The sequence below is a fragment of the Kryptolebias marmoratus genome, linkage group LG6 (assembly GCF_001649575.2).
Source record: "Kryptolebias marmoratus isolate JLee-2015 linkage group LG6, ASM164957v2, whole genome shotgun sequence".
Classification (NCBI taxonomy): domain Eukaryota; kingdom Metazoa; phylum Chordata; class Actinopteri; order Cyprinodontiformes; family Rivulidae; genus Kryptolebias; species Kryptolebias marmoratus.
The window spans coordinates 17,118,336-17,140,788 of record NC_051435.1 but is presented as its reverse complement, the minus strand read 5'-3'; the positions used below and the strand labels follow the sequence as shown (position 1 = coordinate 17,140,788).

The 22,453-nt window shown below is 40.2% G+C and overlaps 1 protein-coding gene across 2 annotated transcripts in view; it reads right to left on the bottom strand.

The window, feature by feature from the left end:
* Nucleotides 1-460: 460 nt before the first annotated feature.
* Nucleotides 461-22,453, bottom strand: part of klf12b (Kruppel-like factor 12b) — a 45,960-nt gene continuing 23,967 nt past the window's right edge. For both annotated transcript variants that reach the window (XM_037976084.1, XM_017410319.3), the window contains 4 exons: nt 19,507-20,062; nt 15,503-15,638; nt 6,117-6,274; nt 461-4,459 (listed from right to left, as the gene is read on the bottom strand). In XM_037976084.1, coding sequence (XP_037832012.1) covers nt 4,278-4,459; nt 6,117-6,274; nt 15,503-15,638; nt 19,507-20,035 — 1,005 coding nt within the window. In that variant the 5' untranslated portion in view covers nt 20,036-20,062 and the 3' untranslated portion in view covers nt 461-4,277. The remainder of the gene's footprint in view (nt 4,460-6,116; nt 6,275-15,502; nt 15,639-19,506; nt 20,063-22,453) is intronic.

Below are 22,453 nucleotides of genomic sequence, written 5' to 3'. Positions count from 1 at the left end.
AAAATGAAATTTTTGAGACTGGAGTTGTTTTAAGATAGCAACAATCCACTTTGTTCTTAGTCCAGCCCAGACTAGCTGTTAGCTCAGCAGTCTGGTCAGATTTAATCTCTTATTTCTTTAAACTGAGGCCGTTCAAAGAGCTGCCTACAGCAGGAAAGATATTATTTGTTCATAACTTTTCCACAGTTCCTTCCTTCAAAAGAACCGGACTACCCCTTCAAGAGGCCCGACTTGCATATTGTTGTCTGTGCTTTTTTTATTTTATTTTATTTTCTCCAGAAATTTATGGTTTCCTTATTCGAAATGTAGCGTTTGAGGAACACATGTTGAAATTGAAACTCTGCACAAGGCAGGTGATATTACAAAGTTTGTGATATGAGGCACTATTCATTATTATTGCATAACTTTGACCCTGGTTACCATAACAAAATTATGCTTTAAAAAGAGGAAAGAGATGCGGTGGGGGGGATACAATACACCCTGTCCTATAGAGACACCATCTTCAAGTCTAATTGGGTTTTTTTTTTTCAAGAACTGGTGTGTTAAGGCATGCAACATCATGTACTGAGAACAAGAATACATGAGTTGTTGATATGTGCTTGATCACTGTAATATTTTTTTTTTGTTTGTTTAACCAAAATTGCAACACAGGGAATTGAGTACCTTAATACGATCAGTGTATACTGTATACAAATAGTTTGTTGGTTATAGCAAACACTGGTTCAGCCTTATAAAATAATAAAATGATTTGATCATGAATCACAAAGCAAAAAAAAAAAAAAAGGAAAAGAAAGCAAACTTTTATATAACATCACATATGATCATTTACACGGTGAACACTTTTAGCCCCTTTTTAGATCAAATTAGATAAATTACAGTCTCTGAAACGACTTTACGTGTATAAATGTATCTCCTGCATCTACAGATCAAAAGCCCTATTTTTCCAATGTATATGTACAGGCTGTAAAACTTTGAAATAGCTTTTTTTATCTTCACTGTCACATATATTACAACATTTCAAAAAGATCCTTTTTACACAAGAGAGTTATAAGCAATCACAAAGTGTCCCTCCCCCAATCATAAAATGTCCTAATACTTTTTAAGGATGATAAAATAAGATGAATATTCATTTATAAATTGACATCTTTGAAATAAAATCATCTGGAACGGAACTCATACTTATAAACAACAAGGTGCTGATATGCTTTTGCCAAAATGATAATACAACTGGGCATTAATGAGATGTGCGCAAACAATATACATAAATAATGATAACATATGTGACCGTTCTCCATTAGATAAAAACGGGGGGGGGGGGTCTGTCTGTCACACAGACATGCAAACACACACTGCGTGCATGTGTGAGACTGCTTCCTGGATTTGGCTACTTTACTGAAAGTGAGTGAGTGTTGAAGTGTGCGGGCGTGTGCATGTGGGTATTAGTTTATGAGCGTATGGATTCAAAGGTACCCTGATCGAAAAGGTTACCGTTCCTTTTTACTGGCTCCCATCCAGCAACTGCATTTGGCAGAGCTATCAAATAACATCGGTTGGCTTGATTGTGAGAGTTTTCGTTTGGAGCTTTCACACAGCATACAAAGCACCGGCAAGACTTGCAAAAATGTCTGTTATTAGGACTATAAAAATATACTTTTTAGTTGAATTCCCTGATGAAGGTTAAGGGACGTTCCCTAAGCGTTTCCTTCTCCGCCAGTAACTGCATCGGAAATTGTATCGTGGACTCAAAATGTGCACGTGCGATGTGCCTAGCTCAGATCTGTTGAAGCGAGGGTGTCTGTGGAAAAGTTATGAACAGCTACCTGTTGTGGATAGCTCTAGGAATGGCCTCTGTTTGAAAAAAACAGAGTTTAATTAGCTGAGGGCTATTTCGAGCAGTGCCGACATCAGAGAGCATTGCTTCCATCTTAAACATCTCCGTTTTTTTTTAAAAAAAGCTCATAGTAGTGCCTGCATAAGCTTTTTAAAAACCTTTATGTCATCATCGGTTTGTATTTCACATTTGTTTACATAGAATTCTCTGGTCATGTGCAGGTGCTGATAGCTGCAGCAGCAGTTCGCTGTAGCATATCTGGTGGAGACAGAAGCACCTGGAGAAAAATCATAACATTTCTGCCACAATAACCATGTTATGATTGTTTTTTTGTGATATAAATGGTTTTAATACAGCCACACTACTATTATATTTTTTGCCGGAAATAACTAGAATACAAATCTCTTGAATCTTTGTGATTTTTTTTTTAAATTGGAGCTGTTTTAAGATGGTAGCAGTCCATGTTAGTTACAATTCTTTACCTCCTAGCTTATCAATGTGGTCATGATAAAACTCTCTTTCTCCAAGTCGTTAAAAGAGCTATCTATAGATATCATTTCCATCTAATTTTACCACACGTCACTCCAAAACACCAGAACTATTCCTTTAATGTCTGTAATATGGATGGATTCAGTATGTGTGCATGCACTTCCTGCATTTTTCAGCATTGTCTGTCACCAAAATCCCAGGGAACAGTCCAAACAGCCGTCTAAACTGAGATGAGAACTAAAGCTAAAATATAATTTTGAATGGAGTGAATCACCAGCTGAGACATCAGATTTTGAACTGGAGCTGCAGACCCGACGGGAACAAGGGGAGTAAGGAAATGGAGCGAGGTCGACCCGGACGCTCTTTCTCTGATTTTGACATCAACAAGCAGAACAAAAAGGAGGCTCCTTCTTGTCACTTTGTTCAGAATGTATTGCTCTTCTGTACACTAAATTATCTTTGTAACACTTTCAGCAGGTGTCAGTGTCAGCTTATGGTCGTGTGGCGCTGCGTTTTAAAAAAAAAACAAAAAACAAAACACACACACACAAAATGCAAATTTCTTTTTCTGTTGACCAAAGCAGAAAAGTCTGAGTTGACCTTTCTGAAATAACAGGTATGGACGAATGAAAGTCTCTAAGGTGCCTCTGTTGTTGGTTTTTTTATTATTATTATTATTATTATTATTAATATTATTTTTCACATACCGGAAATCTCCTCTGATTGTTTCAAAGTTCACTGTACATGAGGGGTTGTATTTTTCAGAGTCAAACATCAGCAACAAGCAAGCATTTTAAAAAAAAGCAAGATTCAATAAAACAAAACATTTTTATACTGAAAGCATATATATTTATATATCATTTAAGATTGCACTTTACTGATTGCTAATCACAGCTCAAAATCCACAAAAGAAATCTTTTTTTTTGTTTGTTTTTTTTGTTTTTGATGAAAATTATTTCAAGAGGCTCAACATAAAGGATAGCACGGATGAAAAATGGGGTTGTCCAGTGTCCGTGTGTTGTAAAGTCGTGGGGTTTGTTTTTGCTGGTGTGATGAAATATGAGAGTCCAGTTTCTATTGGGTGAAACAAAGCAGTTGACAGATGGCAGATCAAATGTGCAGATAGAGTTGATCCTTTCAGCTTGTGGCTGCGTGAGCTGATGTGGTTTACACTTTGCTGGCTATGGGAAAGTTTAGGATGCCTCAGATTTGACAGCAAACGCCACATTCAAAAAAAAAAAAAAGAAAAAAAGAATACAACTGTAATTAAACAGCGCCCTCTTCTGGTCATAGTTTAAATTCACAGGGAGGCAGAGCAAAACAATACTGTCTGTAATTCCAACTACGGCCAAGTCTTTTCCTTTGATCCACTCCAGGTGTAACTTCTTCCCGCTCTCGTTTTCAGTGGGGTCTTTCACATTTTGAATGCTGGAAAAGCAGCTGTTTGAACAGTACTGAAAAGAAGGATGCAAACATACATATATATATATATATACATATATATATGTATGTATAGATTGTTCATATAAAGAGTGCGACTTCATTTTAAAAATCAAAGTGAAACATTAACAAACAGTGCTGTTAAACATGGTTCCTTATTATAATCCAATGGCATTCAGAGATCCTGCCATTGCTTCCTTCCAATCCAAAGAGGATCCAGAAGTGACCCTGTTTTTGTGCTCCGCAAGCTCTGTGCACCTCCGTCCATCCGTCCTTCCATCTCCGTCTCCTCACCTCATGAAGGATGAGGATCAGAGTGTGTGCATGTGTGTGTGTGGGTATATGAGTGTGTAAGTATGGGCATTCAGGCCAGCTGAAAAACATTCAAAGGGAGGTCCTGCTCCCTTTTGGCTGCCTGTGTGTGTGAGCGTGTGTGTGGATGTGTGTGTGCCCGTGTGTGTGTGTGTGAGTGTGTGTCTGTTCCATTGACCTCTCTCTGATCCGCTCTTGTTCTGATTCACACCAGCATGTGTCTCCGTCGGTGCAGGGCCAAGTGGTCGGATCTGGAGAAGCTGCGGTCACAGTCTGCGCATTTGAAGGGCTTCACCCCCGTGTGTTTTCTGTAATGCCTCGTCAGCTCATCGGAACGGGCAAACTTCCAGGTGCAACCGTCCCAGGTGCATTTGTATGGCTTTTCCCCTGGAGAGGCATAGAGGACACACAACACTGTCACATCTCCAGTGCTGCCACTGATTTCATTTCCCTATAATTTATGCTTTACTCCTTTCTTGCAAATACTTGTACACTTATTATTGCCTGCTGCCTTGAAAGGTAGGCGATCGTGTATTTGTCTGTGCGTGAAACAGCTTTTTTATCTCATATTTCTCATAAGCTACAGGACCAACATGATTAAAACTCTCAGAAGGTAACCACTGGATGTACATCTACAACTGTTGACTTTTTGGTTAACAGAATCAGTCAACCTGCTTCAAGATAGCCACCAAAGCTAACTGAACTTAGCAAACTTTTACAAATACTTAGCTAAAGTGTGGTGTGATAGTAGCTGAGAGTCATTACCAACACATACTATGAGCTCTAACAGATCACATGAGATCTCTGTTGACAACTTTAGCATGCTAATTTTCAATTGTTTTAGCTATTTATGACATTTGCGTATAAAGTATTCATATGCACTCATACTCATTATGAACAAACAATAAACTTTCTTTAGCTGTCTCCTATTATTATTGCAATTTGCACTATTTTCATCCCTGAAAACTGAGTTTATGTGCAAAGTTATACGGCCTTCAAGGGAAGAATTACAGAATTACAGCAAAAATTAAGATTCCACTAATAGATTTAAATATTTTATGAAATCGGATAAATGGCAGCTGGATCCCAAGTTTCAAAAACTTGAAGTGCTGCAAACCAAACGTGTTTCCAATGAATATATTCTGAAGCATTTGTTCAGCCTAAATATTGTTAAAAGGCTCTGTTTATCAGTGTACGTGGTCTGCTGTAAATGTTCGAGTCTGTTGCATTTTTATGCTGCCAGAGAATAACTTACATACTGTATATTAAAGGGTAGAATAGTGATATTTGTTACTTGTGTAAAATAATCACAATGCTCAATTTCAGTAGTGGTTCTCAAGATTTGTGCCATTAAATGAACTAAATTTATATGTATCTAACAAATTAACCCCCTGGATTGTATTTTTGTGATAAAGTGTTTTTATTAAGGCCCCCTTCACACAGGATGACAGCCCACTACCCTCTCCACAGCCTACATGACCAAGCTGAACGTGGCTGGATTGCTGCAAATTTGAAAAACCTCCTTCAGTGTTTCCATGTTTTTTAAGGGTTTTTTTTTCCCCTGATTTCCCCGTATCCCCAAGATGCTAACTTACACCCTCACTATCCTCTATACATCAGCAGCACATTTCCATGACAATACCTCTTCATACACCCACATTTGCGCCATGGTCTGGACTCAGCCCTGGCACAGTTCTTGAATTGTGTCAAGACGCAGCTACATGCTAGAAGATCACGCCACGTTAGCGTGACGCTGGTGGCGCAATGGGATCGTAATCTAGTCATGAACCTGGGCCTTCACTTTCCACCACTCTCACTAAGCAGAATAAATGTCCCAGCCTTTTAAAGTGTTCCCGACTCTGTGGTTGTTTTAGCGTGGCCTCTGTGCATTTATATTTGAGTTGTATATTTGCAATCCCATCGCACCCAGTCACACAAGCAACAGCACGACTTCCTGACAGTGTAAAATGTCACCCATCTTAAAATTCAATAAACTTCCTACAGTAAAATGGCAGCATAAACGTACATTCACAGTGTCACTAACCTGTGTGCGTCCTCCGGTGTGCTTTTAAATGTGAGCTTTTGGTGTACACTTTATTGCAGCCCTCAAAGTCACATCTGTGGATTCTCCTCTTTTTCGAATCAGGTGACTCTGACCTCCGGGGGCGTCGTATGCTGTCAATACTGAACGGGGACATGGAGCTGAAAGAAGGGCAACACAAAACACTGTTAAAGAATCACAACGCTGTGAGGAGTTTGCATCCCGCATTGCTGTGGAGACAGGACACCCGCCCAGGTGTCTACCTGGTAACTGAGGAAGATGAAAATCCTCTAACAACCTTCCAGCTGCAAAACAATTACTCCTTTAAATAAAGCAAAAGTGGGTTCCTTAAGTCTCACCTTGACCAGTCTGACTTATTCTTCCTGGACAAAAACAGAAACTGACATGAAGCTCGAATAAGAAAAGCAAACTTTGAGTAATGAAACTTTCTGATCATAAATTTGATTTACTCTTTCCTGTCACTGTGGCGGGAGTCATTTTTTAAATGAGTTCATAATCAGACCAATAATAATTCAGATCACACTTTTAGCCAAAAGTAACCCTTTTGGCTCCAAAACATCAGAGTTGGTAATGATGGCTGAACACAAGGCTTAAAAGATGAAAAGACATAAAAAATAAAACTAAAAAATAGCTCATTGGGTCCCATCATGGAGGCAACATCCATTCCTTATATGCGCTCTGTGTTCAACCACCTACAGTACAGTGCTAACAGCCTGCAGTAGCACCAGCTAATATCAGCCTAAATACTAGCTGCTGAAATTATTAAATGACAGCGGCCCAGCAAAACAAAACAACAGCAAAAAAAAAAAACACAGAGTGAGATTAAAACCCAGCATGAATTCTAAATAATGGAGACATTTGAGTCCATTGGGAATATGATCTACATTAGACAAAAAAAAAGAACTACAAAAACTACAAAAATGCTAACTTTACTTTAACATCATGCAGAGAGTCGTGTAGCCTGTTGTTTTGTAAACTCAGGGGTAGCTCAGGGGTAATGTTTTGGCCACTTCAGTATCTGTCTAAGGAGTGTGAGCACTGTCAATATAGTTGGGTCTGCAGGACATTTCACAAGCACCAGAATCAACAAAACAAGGGCTTTATTGGACGAGAACATGTGGTGCTAATTTTATAAGTTAGGTGTGAATTAAAAATAATGGCACCAGCCGGGAGAGGTTTATGACAGTCATAGCGTTGTAGTTTTAAAGCATTTTGTGTTACAGTTTGTGGGGTTTTGTGTTATTTTATGTTATTGTTAATTTTTTCTGATAAGAAGTTTGTTGTATTTTTTTATGTTTCAGTCATGTTTATTTGTTGTGCTTTCGGCCGCGCCCCTAAGCAAGGGGTCGCCACAGAGAGCGAAGTTGCACAAGATTTGGCAGTCGATGCCCTTCCTGACGCAACCTGTTTTGTTACATTTCTTACCAGTTTTATTTTGTTTGTTTGTTGTTTTGCTTGCTGTCATTGTCCTTCAGCTTATGTCATGTGTATCCTGTCTTGTCTCAGCTTTGTTTATAATTATTATTATTCTCTTAATTATTAAACACTGCCTGCCTGCACCTTTGGGTCCACACCAACCAATACCCACTGCAATGTTACATTTGGAACACATCAATATGAACCGAATTGAAATAATGTGTGACAAAGTAGAAGACTCGAGAAAAAAGTAATATATTGTACATTATATATATTAGGTTTGTTAGTTTTTATATTGTAAACAATGATCCTTTGTGCAGAGCAGAGAGCAGTAAGATTAGTTCAGTAAATTGTAGTGAACAAATGAGCAGAACTGTTTCTCACCAGCAGGTGGCAGTATAATCCTGCAGTAGAGTACTTCTGAGGCAGCAGTTGAGTTCAGAAACCATTTGGGTCACAAATATTTAATAATCAAAACTGGAAGACTTAAGTTTTGTTCCTCAAACTGTTTCCTGTTAACTTCTGTGACCTATAAATTTTGGCATGTAGTCAATATCAGTGCTGCTGATGATTTCAAACTAAGGAGGACAGTTTTAAACCTTCAAATAATATTAATTTACACACACTTTGTAGTACATATCACAACTCCGGTGGTGCACAAACCAACAAGTAAATCTAGAAGAGGAGTCCTGATGGATGGGGGTGTTCTTTGTGTCTTCATAAAGATAGTTGCCTGCAGCACAGGGAGCACCTTTCATACAATAATAAACACATGACTGCGGCATACACCCTGCACACTCTGGCATGAGGAGGGAGACGCGGCGGAGAGGAGACAAACAAGAGGATCTCTGTTTACTTAAGGGGAGGAGTAATATCTGTGGAATATGTTTAACAGGCTTCTCCGAGCAGCGGTTTCTGAGAAGCAGGTAAAAGGGCGAGGAGGGTGGAGGGTTGAAGAGAAGCACAGCTCTGATCATGTCAAAGGGATTTGAAAGAGGAGCAGAGGCTGCCAGACGGGCCCTCCTGTGAACTGTCTCCACCACACACACAACCCACTTCCTGTCTCTCTGTCTTTCACCGAGGCCTTAGCTGTCAAACGCAGACTCAAGCACAGCTTCCAATCAAAGAAACGTGCATTGTCACACGCACAGACAGAAGCACAGAAAAAACACACACACACACAAAGGATTACAAATCACCTGTTACTATTGGCTTACTTTCAACCTAAAACTGCTCAGGAAATGAGCAGATGAGTCAGGTATGTAGTGAACTTTTTTTTCCCTTTCTTTTCTTTCTCTGCTGTTGTTTCCAAGCTCACAAAAAGCATGACAATGTGATGTCAAAGCTGAGGATTTGGAGAACAATGTGTATTCAAGAGCCATCTAATAATCTAACTGAGAAATGTAGACGAGAACCAAGACACTGCAGACCTGTGTGTGTGTGTGTGTGTGTGTGTCTGTGTGTGGGTGTGAAACAGAGGTGGAAACACTCTGTGCTCAGACATCGAACAGACAAGGAGGATATTTACATGTCGACTTCATGATTAGGATATAATGTAGTAAAATGGAATTCAACAGATCCTAAAACAAAGAAGGAGCAGATTCATAAACGAGTCTTCCTAACGAAGCAGAACTGCCCGTCTGATTAGACTTCTGTCCCCCTCTTTTGGACCATCTCAAGAGTTCAGGGACAGAGTTCTGGTTTGATCGGTTTTAGGGGATTGAGGAAACTTTGACAAAAGTCTAAAATGGCTAATTCTATTGTCTCATATCAGCGCTCAAACAAAGGAAACACTGACAAACATCTAAACCCATGAAGACGACATTTTCTCTCTTGGGAAGTTAGATCCAGAATTAAATTAAATAAACTAAGAATTATTCAAATCAAATAAGACAATAGGACTAATTTATGAACCAAGGTAATTCATTTTTTTAAAAAGTTTTAACCTAGGTGCAGTTTGAGCTTAAATGTTTACAAGTGCACTTGAGAGATTCAGCTAATGATTCAACTTGTAATTAAAAATAAGGGTAATTTCAGACATGAGGGCATTTTCTGCTTTCTCTCTTTTGTCATTGTAAGCAGAAGGTCTTTGGGTTTAGGATTGTTAGTCAGAATAATTGCTCCCCTGATGCCTGCAGCTCAATTAAAAACGTCACACAGGTTAATTTAAAAAAAAGAAAAACTAAACTAAACACAAAAAATGCTAAAGCTATGCAAACCAAAACTTGAGGATGTCCACTTCAACAGTTTAAAAGAAGCGCGTATTAAAATCAAACAGCAAAAAATAAGAGATTTATTGACCAATGCTGATAAGAACTGAAATCTTAAAAGTAAAGATTTAAAGAATCCAGACAAATATGTGTAAAAGACAAAAATAAAAGCTGAGTGACAGAAATTAAATTCTCAGGTGGCAAGTTCATTTAACCTGGATGGAGGAGAAATGACTGCAGCCATAAATCAGAGGGATCCCCAACTTATTATCAGCATAATGTTCACAAGCCAGCTAATAATCACATCTTATGAACATTTTTGTTCTGTTTTGAATCCAATAAAAAAGAAATTATTCTTCTGATACATACATTTTTCATCCCATCTTCTTTTAGAACTGAAACTGTAGAATCATCAGAATCAGAAATTTCCCTAAAGATGAGCTGTAATCGATCCGAGGAATAATTTTGACACAAAAATGTTAAGTGGTTGCCCTTAAATCAAAGACACTACTGGATGTGTTAGTTAGATATTTGAAAATATTTAGTAAAAAAAAAAAAAACAGAGATAATAATAAAGGGTTGAATGATAAATTCAGCAACATGTATTTAGGATTTTGTTATTTATTATATTTGGTTAGCTGATAGTCCTTTTGTGAGAATGAATTCTTTTATTTTCTCCTAAAAGCCCAGAGACAGCCTCTCACACGTTGAACCTTGTGTCAGCGCAGCATTATGGCGGTATGAATGTGTCTTTTTGTATCGCTTAAAGTAGCAAAGAGAAAAAGGAAGTGCTGCTGAAAACGATTTCAAACAGAGCTGACCTCTTTTTTGAGTTTCTTTGCTTCCCCATTCCCCCCACCCCCTACTCATCTCTGCACACGTACATTTAAAAGACTGGGAGCAGAGGGAGTGAGCGTGTCACCTGCATCCAGGTTTTCTCACAACGCAAACACAACACCTACATTTCAGATTTCTCAGGGGTGGTCGGGTCCCAGCGCATGGTAACAGCACAACCTGCTTCTTAAACAGACCCGTGGAATTATCGTGAAAACGGGAAAAGGAGCGTGTGACTCTGTGTGTACACTGGAAGACTGCCCATTGGGCATTCCTGTACCTGTCTGAGGATACCACCCCACATCTCACCCCTCCACCTGTTCTGCACCATGGCCCCCGGGTCCCGAGGGATTGGCCAGACTTCAGCAGACACTAACCCTTCCAACATAAGCCCCTACTCCCCCCTGCCTCCAAAAAACCCCACACACATACACAGATACCTCTCTCTCTCTCCTTCTGTCTTCCTTTTTCACCCTCGCTCTTCCACAATAGTCCATCCAGCCGTCCCCAAGGAAACGCATGAATATGGAGGAGGCTGCCCAAGAAGCTCATGATACACTAACACACACAACTCTCTCCTCTCACTCATTTATTTATTTATGGATACCTGGATTGGAAGCTGCAGGCACTCCCATCCTCCACCCTCACACCTCTCCTCTTCGATAACTCTCCGGGTGACTGCTGCCCGTGCGAACGCACTGCCAAGTTCTGAGAAGCTGCTCCGTCCGCACTAAGAACGGACGCAGCGTTCAAAAGAAGAAAGCAACAGAGTGACACAGCGGACTGATATGCCAGCTTCTGTTGCCGTGCAGATGTCCCTAGAGTGCATGTGGTGTGTCAATACACAACGTGCATTCTTCTCCTCTGTAGCCAAACCAGCATGTAACTCAAGAACACTACAGACTGCTTTGTTTTTCACAGGCAAACATGCAAGTCTGTGTTCCTGTTGACAATGGCTGACCTCCCCCTTGAGCCAGCTGTTCTGTCCACTGTGCCGAAACACGTGCATGCATACAACACCAAACACACACACACACATCCACCAGAGGATTAATACTTACAAACATGCGTGCATACTTTCCCAGCGTGCACGCAGGAGAACAGTTTCCACACAGTCTGCACTTTGCACACAGCGGAGTGAGTGTGTGGGCAGAACCTGGCAGGGTGAGCCTGGCTGGTGATTTATCTCCATAGTAAAAGCTCGGCTCCTGCCAACCTCTGCTGTCCTCTGACCATCCGGTGCCCACGTGTGGCACTCCGGGGGCACGCCTGTCCCTTTCAATAACCTGCACTGAAACCTGAGTCCTCCAGTGGGTCCGAGTGGGGAATCAGGAAAGTGGCAACCTCTGCTTCAGCAGCTACAAAAGCAAAGCAACACTGCCGTTTTATGTGTTGTGCGGTGACAATACAAAAGCCCCTTTTAGTTTAATTAGTGTAGATGTTAATACGGACCAACAAAATGATACAAAGTCCTGTGCATAATGCAGATACTGTAAGCTGAAACATTACCACCAAAACAGAGCACGCCGGGTTCAAGCTACCCTCAGCTTTCCACTGGAAATCAAACACCACAGGTAGCAAAACCTTTGAGGATCACTATAAACTGTATGAATCGCAAAAATGACAAAATAAAGAAAATCTAAGCTTTTAAAGTGTGCTGCAGTGTTCATCTATTCATCCATTTTCTTTTACCTGCTTCTCCTTTCCAGGTCGCGGGGAGCCGGTGCTTATTTTCAGCAGCCTCTGTGTGAAAGGACATGTTGCAAGTCCATCGCAGGGACGCATAGAGACAAAAGAGACAGACAACCATTCATGCTCCCACTCTCACCTAGGGACAATTTAGAGTTACCAATTAACATAACCTGCATGTTTTTGCTCTGTGGGAGGAAACCAGGAGTACCCGGGGTAAATCCAGATGTGCGCAAGAAGAACATGGGAACTCCACCCAGAAAGGTCCGAGGTCGGGAGACGATCCTGCAACCTTTTTGCTGGGAGGCGACAGCTCTTCCTCAGTGTTCAGTGTTTGAAAAAAAGATTTGCTACCTCTTTGTCTGCAACTGTTTTCCCCCAACAACAAAAGTTCCTACGCATAGGGAAAATAGGTGTCTTGGAGTCTGTTTCTCACAAATAAAAGCAGAGCCTCTGTTGCATTTTGAAATTGCAAACCCACCCACAGGTGAGATTACACCACAGAATTTGGAAAATAACAATTTACAAAAAATTATGTGGAATCCTCTATAAAATATAATGTTCACAGGGGAAGACGTTAAACAAAGATACTGTGTTTTGGATCGGCTTTGGACGAATTAGCTTTATTCTGACCAGATTAACGAGCTAACGGCTAATCTGAGGGGAGCCAGTGGTTTGTTGCCACAAAAGGTCCTGTTCGTCTTGAAATTGCTGTGGGGGAACGACCTGGAGAAGACATTGATGGCTTTTTAACAGCACTCTAACATAGTGCTTGACCCTATGGTACACAGGATATAAAAGAAAAGAGAGAAAAAAAAAACTCTATAGTGTCAGTTCTGCTGAAAAGATCATTGATTGCTCACTGCCCACATTGGATGATATTGCCACATCCATGTGCAGCACTCCAAATTTATTTTTAGGCTCTGCTTCAATGACAATTAAAGCTTCCATACTAATTGAACTGAATTGTTAACAGGGTTTTCACACATTTTTGCAATACTATCTCTATAACTAGTACAAAAAAGCATGTCTCAAACATATAAACATTGGTTTGACCAGTTTGCTAGACTGTTCTGGGTTGTTGTGTTGAGTTGTGTTTTTTTTTTTTTTTGGGCAGTGGTGAAAAAGGGCAGGGCCTAGTCCAATTTTTCTCTGCATCTGATTTCCTGCTTCCGATCAGAATATTATAAGCTGTCATCCACTGGAGAGGAAGTCTATTCATTTCAACACAGATGGACTGGCACCACGGGAGCTGATGTCTGCAGGCCGAACGGGGCATGAAGTATGTCTGAGCCATATGCATACAGGCAGATAGATGCACAGCCCACGCAGATGCAACCGCATGTGCAAGAGTAGTTATAAAATCAAACAGCAGTGCTCAAAACGAAGCCTTACAGCATGCTTACATTCAGGCTATGAAGGAAAACCCTTCAGACTGAGTCTCATTGTGCATAAAAAAGTTACACTCTTGATTTAATTTTTTGGATGTAGAAAGCCACTGCCGACTCGAAAGCCCTAAACCGTTCACTTTTTTGAGCTATTTAGGATTTCATATAGCTTGTTTACTGAGTGATTTAAATTCGCAGAGAAATGTTTTTCACTTCCATAGCTTACAGTAAAACAAATTCAGTCTCCTCATCTTTACTTCCTCTCAAATTTGACTTCAAATTATGTTGTGTTTACTTTTACTGCACCTCTGAAATAGGGAATCTACTGGTCTATTTTGATTTGTTACTGACTTCACATTAACACCAGAAGTTATACATTTGAATAAAAATCAGACAAATAAGCAACAAATGCTTTAACTGTATTTGCAGTGTTTGACATGAAGAAAATCTAATCTTTTATTGTGTTTTTTTTTCTAAGATGGAGGATGGAAAAGTTGAATTATACAGACCAATAAAAATACAACAAAATAGCAGAAAAATAAAAGTTTTTTTTTTATTAAAATAAGCTGACACTGGCCCAGTTTTTAATTCTTGTGTTTAACATCTTCAAAAACAAAAATGGACCCAAAGTGAAGCTCAAGGTTTAAAGAGTCTCTTAGCGTTTTTTTGTTTTTTTTTTACAAGCCACAGAAAGGTACTTTGCTGATTCCTTTTTTGAATTTTCTTTAAAAAGATTTTTTTTTGGAAAGAAAAGGAGATGATGTTAAGCCCTGAATTCTGAATGGCAGCAAAGTTTAAAGCAAAATATGATACTTCACGACTGTCTGAATGAGTAAACTACACTGATTAGAAAAAACAAAAACAACTGTTTTTAAAAAGTTGCCAATAGAGCTGTAGCCATCTAGATACTGAGATATTGATGTGAATGATAAACCATTTGCACTTCCACTGGTCTTGCAGTGAGTGTGAGCGTCTTTAGTAGGTGGACAGGCTCCAACACCAGGCTAGTCTGGGCAGGTTCAAACTAGGGTCAGAAACTGTTGCTGTTGGAGCCAGTCATGCTCTAAGGGTTGTGTGTTATTTTGCCCATTATCTTCTTCAAAACTATAAGCTTACTTATCAAAATAACAACGATATCCTTTTTTTTACTTTTTTTTTTACATGTTGTTTTTTAGTGTGACACTTTTCTTTATTTGAGGGCAAAACTGTGATGTAACAATTTTCCATATGACTGAGTAACAATTTAATAACAAATGGCATGTTCAATTTGAGCTTCTTCAACGCAAACTATATTTTAACATTGAAAAGAAAGTTTTACCACACACGTGAAATAATATGATAGTTTAGAAATAATGAAGTGGGGTTGTGAACAACTGTTATTTTACCTGTTATCTGTTAACAACCTCAGTGTGAAGAAATAAAAGTTTCAAGATCAAAGAGGATTCCTTCCATTTTCTATCCTTAACATTTTAAACAAGTTTATGTAAACTCTACGTTGTAAAACTTTACCATCAATCCACAAAACTTCACAATGCTCAAACTAGGAATTAGCTCTTTAATTTGGTCTGATTTAAACTCTATTTCTCCAATATGAGGTTGTTCAAAGCACTATCTACAGTAGATAGGATATTTATTGTTCATAATATTTCCACAGCACACTATTTCAAAAGATCTCTAAATATCAATATCACTAAATATATTTGTCCTAAATGCAAGAATCCAAAATTACAAATCAAGTCCATTTTTAATTTTTTTAGGACTTTAGTGGAATTACTTGAGAAAAGGTTAGCCTGGAGGTTTGTCTGATATGTTGCCAGATGAGGATACTCACTCTTGTACAGCACGGGCTATAGACAGTGCCGTAGAGCCGGTCTCATTAACACTGTCCAGGGTGACGTTTGGCAGGTCGTCGTCATCACTATCACTTTTGATCTGCCTCGGTGACAGGCCATTGGGGTCCATGTGTGCTGTGAGGATGGGACACAGACACAGGTATCAGACACACGACACTGGAGCTGTAAACTTATAAGGCATATCACATTGTATGTGCTGGAAAGCATCTGCAATTCTAATAAAACAGTTTCGGGTTCATCCAATCACCCTTTAAAGCTAGTTTGTTGTTGACTAGATGTGCAATAATTTAACATGCGATTCTATTTAGTTGTGTGTGTCTGAATGTCCCGATCTCTGGTATTTTCAGTCAGGCGCTGTCAAACAAACCCAGCGCTCGACTTGAGGACAGAGCAGTGAACCATGACACTGAAGCCAGTGGCTGAAAACTCACAGAGTAAAAGGAGAGCATGCGAAAGGACACACTCGCACACATAATCTATATTAGCCTCCAGCCACAGAGATAAGAAGCAGGGTGGAGTACAGTATGGCTGTTGCTGCCGTTGTGAAAATGTTAAGTGCATTTGTTATTGTGTGTGTGTTTGTGTGAATACTGAACAACTTCAATGGGAATCTGCAAGCATGGCTGGCACTCAGCTGAGCACCTGTTCTCCTACGTGTGCAACTGACAAGTATTCAGACAATTCGGCTATCACATGTTGAATTGTCATGCAGAAAATCAACATAAATTGTGCGTGTCCTTTACCTGACTCTTCTCTTTGGCAACGTAACCAAGGAAAAAGAAAGAAAGAAAAACAAAATACATGGAGCCTGCTACCGAATCAGGATCCTTTTGATCGGTCTCTACTAACTGAGCTACACAGGAAAGTGACATCATCCCACAAGTTGTGACAACTTGTCTCTTGGACAACTCAATAGATACAGTGCTAAAACCCACTGCTATTCTGTCCTTGCTGTCTCCATGGACACAAGCGGAGAACATCCAGGAAAACTCAAGAAATAATTGATAAAAAAAATAAAATAAAATAAATAAATATAGACCTGCTAGAGAGTACTTGTGAAGGAAAAGGTGCTAAAATCTACAGCGTAATTGCCACTTGGGCAATTTAGTATTCAAAGAAAACAACATGGCTAAGATGTTACTTGTTTCTTGAGGATAAATCAGATGCAGAATATATGGCGATATGTGTTCTCTCCACCGAGGTTTGCAACATCCCTGAATACTGTAAGCGCGGTGCTTTTATAAGCTATCAGGACTTCACCTCCTCTGCCCTCTCAGCTGAGACTGTGGTCATAATGGTCCATAATAATGGTCTTGAGTTTGGAGCAGACACGGTGTTATTACCGGAGGGGGGAGAGAGCACAGAAATAATGCTCTAACTCGGCTGGACTTTTGCTTTTAAAGGTTTCCAGTGTTGTCGTAGATGAAGACATGCAGAGTGGTCAGCGGCCCCTGTCGAAAACCCGTAATTAGTTCGAAATGCATCGTTGGGGGGTGGGGGGCTGTTTTGAACGACGGACACAAAGAAGGAGTGGTGGAGAGGTGGGCAGAGCACCGGATTTCTTTCTTTCTTTCTCTCCTGTTGTTTCCAGTCAAGCCCTGTTTCCATGGCAACCTTCTGCCGGAGACAGGGAGACAGCATTGAAAGAAAGGGTACCCACCCTCACTTAAAGAGAGCGGCTAACCTGTGTGTGTCTGTGAGCAGATGTGTGCGTACGGCTCTACGAAGAGAAGTTAAGAGAACAATAAAGTTCTCACTCAGCGGAGGGGGTTTAGTTTGTGAATCACCTGATCTCAACACTTGTTAACAACCAATATTGTACCTTTAAAGGGAAAACTCCAAAACATCTCACTTTCATGATAAATATATTCATCCTGAAGTACTTAAAAAACTAAAAATTACCTATCGCTATGGTTTTTTTCTTTTATTTCAACATAAATTACATACAAAAAAAAAAAGCTAATTTTATATATGAATACTTGCTATAGCCTCTACCACACCCAAAGCACAACACTCAACCCCTTTTCTTTGTATACAGTGCTATTAGAGCTGGGTCGAGCTGATGTTGAACCGAGCAGTTGTGCTTGCATGTGTTTGTTTAGTTGCCACCCATCTTCAGTATCCATCAACATCCACACCCTCCTGTGCAAGTTTTGTTTTTCCCCATCCTTCCTTCTTTCTCTCCCTCTTCTCCTTAGGAGCATTTAAAACGCCCATCTCTGAGGACCACCCCACCCAGCCCAGCCAAGTGTCTGTCTAGGCACATGCTCTAATTACACAGCTTTGTTGTTTGCCTTTACGTACAGAACATGCTGTACACGGGTGGGAGAGAGAGTCTAAATGTGTCTAACCGTTCTGCAGGGAGTGACAAGGAGTGACCTCTTTCATGACCAGAAGTTGCCCCGTGCATGGCTCAGACTTGGGACAGAAACACCTATGCAAGCTCTTTTTCAGTACAAAACCACACCCAAAGAGAAAACCAATTACATGCTCAAGGCAGCAAAAGTCTAATACTCAAACTGACTAGTATGTTGGCTTCTAGATAGAGGTTAAAGATGGGAAACATCATTTAATCTGAAGACCTTATCTTTACTCTGAACAGGCAACATTTTTGCAGACAAGAGTCTAAAGGTGTGACACCCTTCACAACTCTGTATCTGCAAGTCAGAATGCCTGAGCAGACAATACATTATCTTACACAGCTTGTGTTTGGGTTATTCAGTGAAATATCACAGATATTGCAGCCCTTTCTTCACTGCTCTATGCCTCTCTGTGTTGTCCTTGCTCCTGATCTAGAATCAGTCTAAACATCCATCCATTTTCAGTCCCAACTTCATCCCGTTCAGGGTCAGATATGGGGGTGGTGGATATCCCTGAAGTCAACTGGTGAGAGGAGGGGTACATCCTGGACAAGTAGGCAATCCATCACAGGGTCAACACAAAGGCACGCAACCCTGCTTCACACGCTCGCACCTAAAATCAGTTTAGAATTCCCAATTAACATAGCTTTGGAGTATGGGAGGAAACTGGAGTACCAAGGGAAAACACACACACACATGCAAGGGGTGAACATGCAAACTCCACACAGAAAGGCCAAGATTCAAACCTGACTTTCTTGCTATAAGGTGAATATGCTAACCACACCACTACATATTTTATTTCTATTTTTATTCAAAAGTAGCATACTTTAAAGGAATGCATATCACTCTCCACCTTGCAAGTACAAGTTTCAAACAAAGATGGCTCTTTTGTGCTTATTGTTGTTGATGTTGACTCAGAATTTACTACCAAACAATGTCTTAGCTCAATATCTGTAAAAATGACTGAGTTAGAGCCATTTTTAAGATCATTAGTTGTGGCAGCCATCTTGAATCAGGCTGACGCCCAAAGCAAATCGTAACTGTACATCCAAAGGATGCTTTTTAAAGGTTTCATTAAAATCCATGCAGTGGTGCATGGAATAATTTGCTAACAAGCAGACAAACAATCACACTTTGAAACACAGGCAACTACATGATCGCCCACCTGTCATGGCAATGAGTAATACTATTGGCTCGCAGTAAACCTTTTTTATGGTAAGTGTTGTTTGTTTGTTTTTAGGTTTGTTTCTTACAGTATGAGGGCTGTTTGGGATTTGATATGTATTATCACAAATATTTCATTTACATTTGATAATATTTAATATATTTTTTATCTGCTTTAAAGGACTCAAGCAAGAAAAAGAGTAAAAGCTGGAGTGTATATTTTTCTGGAAGCAAATCAGTAACATGCATTTCTTGGAAAACAAATATAGCCATGAGGCAGTAGCAGAAAATCTGAAACAGCATCAAATGATCACTGATTATATAACTGCAATGTACTTCAGAAAACCTACAGAATTGCAGTTTTTTCTAATGAAAACAATTAAAAGGTTATCCAGGAAGCCCCAAAGAACAAAGTCCTCCCTATGAATATGTAGTACACTCTGAGAACATGGTCTCACCTTTGCCCTGGCTTTTGACTTCTTCCAGCAGAGGTAGCATGATAGCGTTGTTGATGCTGGAGGGCGATCGCATCGCCGTGGTGTACATGAGCGGCAGCGACTGCACCACAACTGGGATGCGGTGAACATGGCTGGCCAGCTTCCCTGCTCCCTGCAGGCTCAGGGGGCTGGACGGAGGCGGCGGCACAGACTGCAGGATGTGCAAATACGGCTGACCTCTCACCCCGCTTCCAGGGGCGACCAGAGGGCCTGGTGTGAGCACCGACGAGGCTGAGGTGATAACCGATGGAGAGGATGAGGAGGAGGATGACGACGACGATAGGGAAGATGGGGAGAAGGCGGATCTGTGGGGGGACGATGACGAGGAGGTTGATGAGGTTTTGGTGGTGGTAGATGAAGAGGAGGGGCGGGGTTTGTTGATCGACAGGTCGACGGGCTCGGTCTGCGTGTGGAAGTGGAGGTCGTGAGCGAGCAGGTCTTCTGGGGGTTCAGGTTTCACTCTGCTGAGGAAGAAGGGGATGCCATCCATCGCAGAATAAGGGCGAACTTTAGGTGACTGTGAGAGTGAAAGGAAAGCATCAGTGTTAGTTTCGTCAATTCAAGGCTATAAAACACATTATCCTGTGACATATAAAGGGGAAAAAAACAAACAAGTAAAACTAAATACATAAAAGCAGCTGAAATTCTATCTCCCACAGGCCAAAAAGCGAAACACTGAGGAATTAAGGTCAAAGATAATTGTTCTTGTAGATATTTACCTTCAGAAATAATTATGCAGCATAATAGAGATGTCAGGAAGGTATATGCAGTGACATTTATATATAAATGTCTACTCTCTTTTCTTTTCTGTCGGCGTGAGCTGCTCTCTCTCCCTTTTTCCTCTTGTTTTCCATGACTCCCACACAAACGCAGTTCTCTCTTGGCTACCCATGTATCTCTCCTAAATCTCTTTTTGTGACTGTGGAAAAATATCATATGGGCTCAATTTCCTGACCGTCTCCCTCTGTCTCTCAGCGATGGGCCTCGTCAGGCCAACGCTGGTGGCTCAGAGTAACCCTCAATGCATCTTTCGCTTAACACTAAGCAGACTGTAACAGGCGCTCCATCTGTCTGCAAGATTCAGGGATGTGTTTACTCAGAGAAAGCACGGCAGAGAGGCAAAGAGACTATTTGTTTCAGTAGACGTCCAAACTTTGGTCCCTCTTTGGTATCTGCGATCCTTGTTATGATGTCATTCCTCCCCGAGTTTGCATGTGATGTGGCTGAACGTTGCAGCTCTCCACTCGCTTGGTTCAGAGAGGGAGGGAGTGCTACAGTGTGCGGTGTTGATCTTCACAGTGGAGCTTTTCAGAGGCTGACTCACAGGCAGAGCCATCAGGGACGAAGAACCAGGAATTTTACAAATCAAACAGGAAAAGCTTTAAAAAAAAAGAGTTAAAAGGCGAAAACTTTTCAAAAGCTGCAGCAACAGAAATAAAAAAAAAAGGTTCTGTGGATTTTCAGGCTCACATTTCTTTCTCTTTATGCAATGCTGAGATTTGATCTGTGCTGATTTACTTTTTTTATTATTTTTTCATGTTTCTGTGTGAGCATTTTTTTTCTTTCTGCTGTGGTCTACTACTATTTTTACTCCAGATTTGTACACTCACTTGTTTTCAGCCTACAGGAAATGTTACAGCCTCATGAATTTAAAAAAAAGGAGAAAAAAAGGCTCCTTATTGCAAAACTCCTCCCCAGTTGGAAAACAAACCCTGCCCCATGAAATATGCCCTCTGATAGCCTCAGGACCTTTTGTGGAGTTCAGCTAAGGGCCACTGGAGTTAGGTCAAAATTCACAATACATTATGGTCTGGTTCATATTTACCACCCACCATGCATATTTTAATGCATCTTATTTAGTAATCTAATTTGATTTAACTTCTTCTGCAGCACACAATGTAAAACTTCCAAGTGCTACATCCAAATTTATGTGGAGTAAAAAAAAAAATTAAAAAAATACCACACGATTTACCTCTTCCTGTCATGAGGAAAGTCATATATGCATTTTTTTCAAGTTTTTCTTGTTGTCCATTTATAGCCAACAGTTATTAAGTTATAAGAGGCAGAAAATATTCTTCTTTTTCAGAGGTTGCTCTTGGAATAACAAAGCAGCAGTGAAGATTCCTTAGGCAGAACGAATCCCTCCTTAAAAAAACATCCAAATAATTAATCAATTAATGTTTCTGTAAGAAAAGTCTGAAAGTGTTGAGAATTTAAAATGCTTTATGAATATAAGCAAAGCGATGGAAAACGATGTCAGGTTAAAGGTTCAGCTTCTGAACAGACTTGATAAGATCTTCAATGGTAACCAAACAGCTATGAACGAGCCAATGATGACAAAGTTTCCACAAAGGAGCTTAAAGTTTTCTCCCTCTGTCTGAACAGGTGAGGAAATGACATTTGAAGTAATTTAGCAGCTTCTGTGACCTGATGAGATCAGGCAAAATGCAGTTCACCAAGGTTTAACAGTAGCAAGAGTCTAATAAATATTTTTTGTATATAAAGTTTCAAAAAACAGTCAAAAACAGGTCCTTGCTAAGGGAACAGCATCCCCATATCCGGGACACAGTAAAAGTTTTAAGTTTCCATGTAAACAAAAGGGATTTTGCCTTAATAGAAAAAACTATATACATAAAAAAAAATAATAAATAAAATCAAGAGTTGACTCTTGTTTATTCATGTAATGTTATTTCTTATGTTAGTTGTAATCAGGGGTGGAAATTAGCACCCGCCACCCGCCAAATGCGGGTAAATATTTGAAGTGGCGGGTGAATTTGATCAACACACACGCCACTGTGGCGGGTTGGCAATTTGAACAGAAAATGTGTTATTTGTCCTCTTGACATATAGGGGGCAGCAATGTGCTCGAGTTGCTGCTGTTACGTCGAGCCGCGTTCCCCCATCAGAT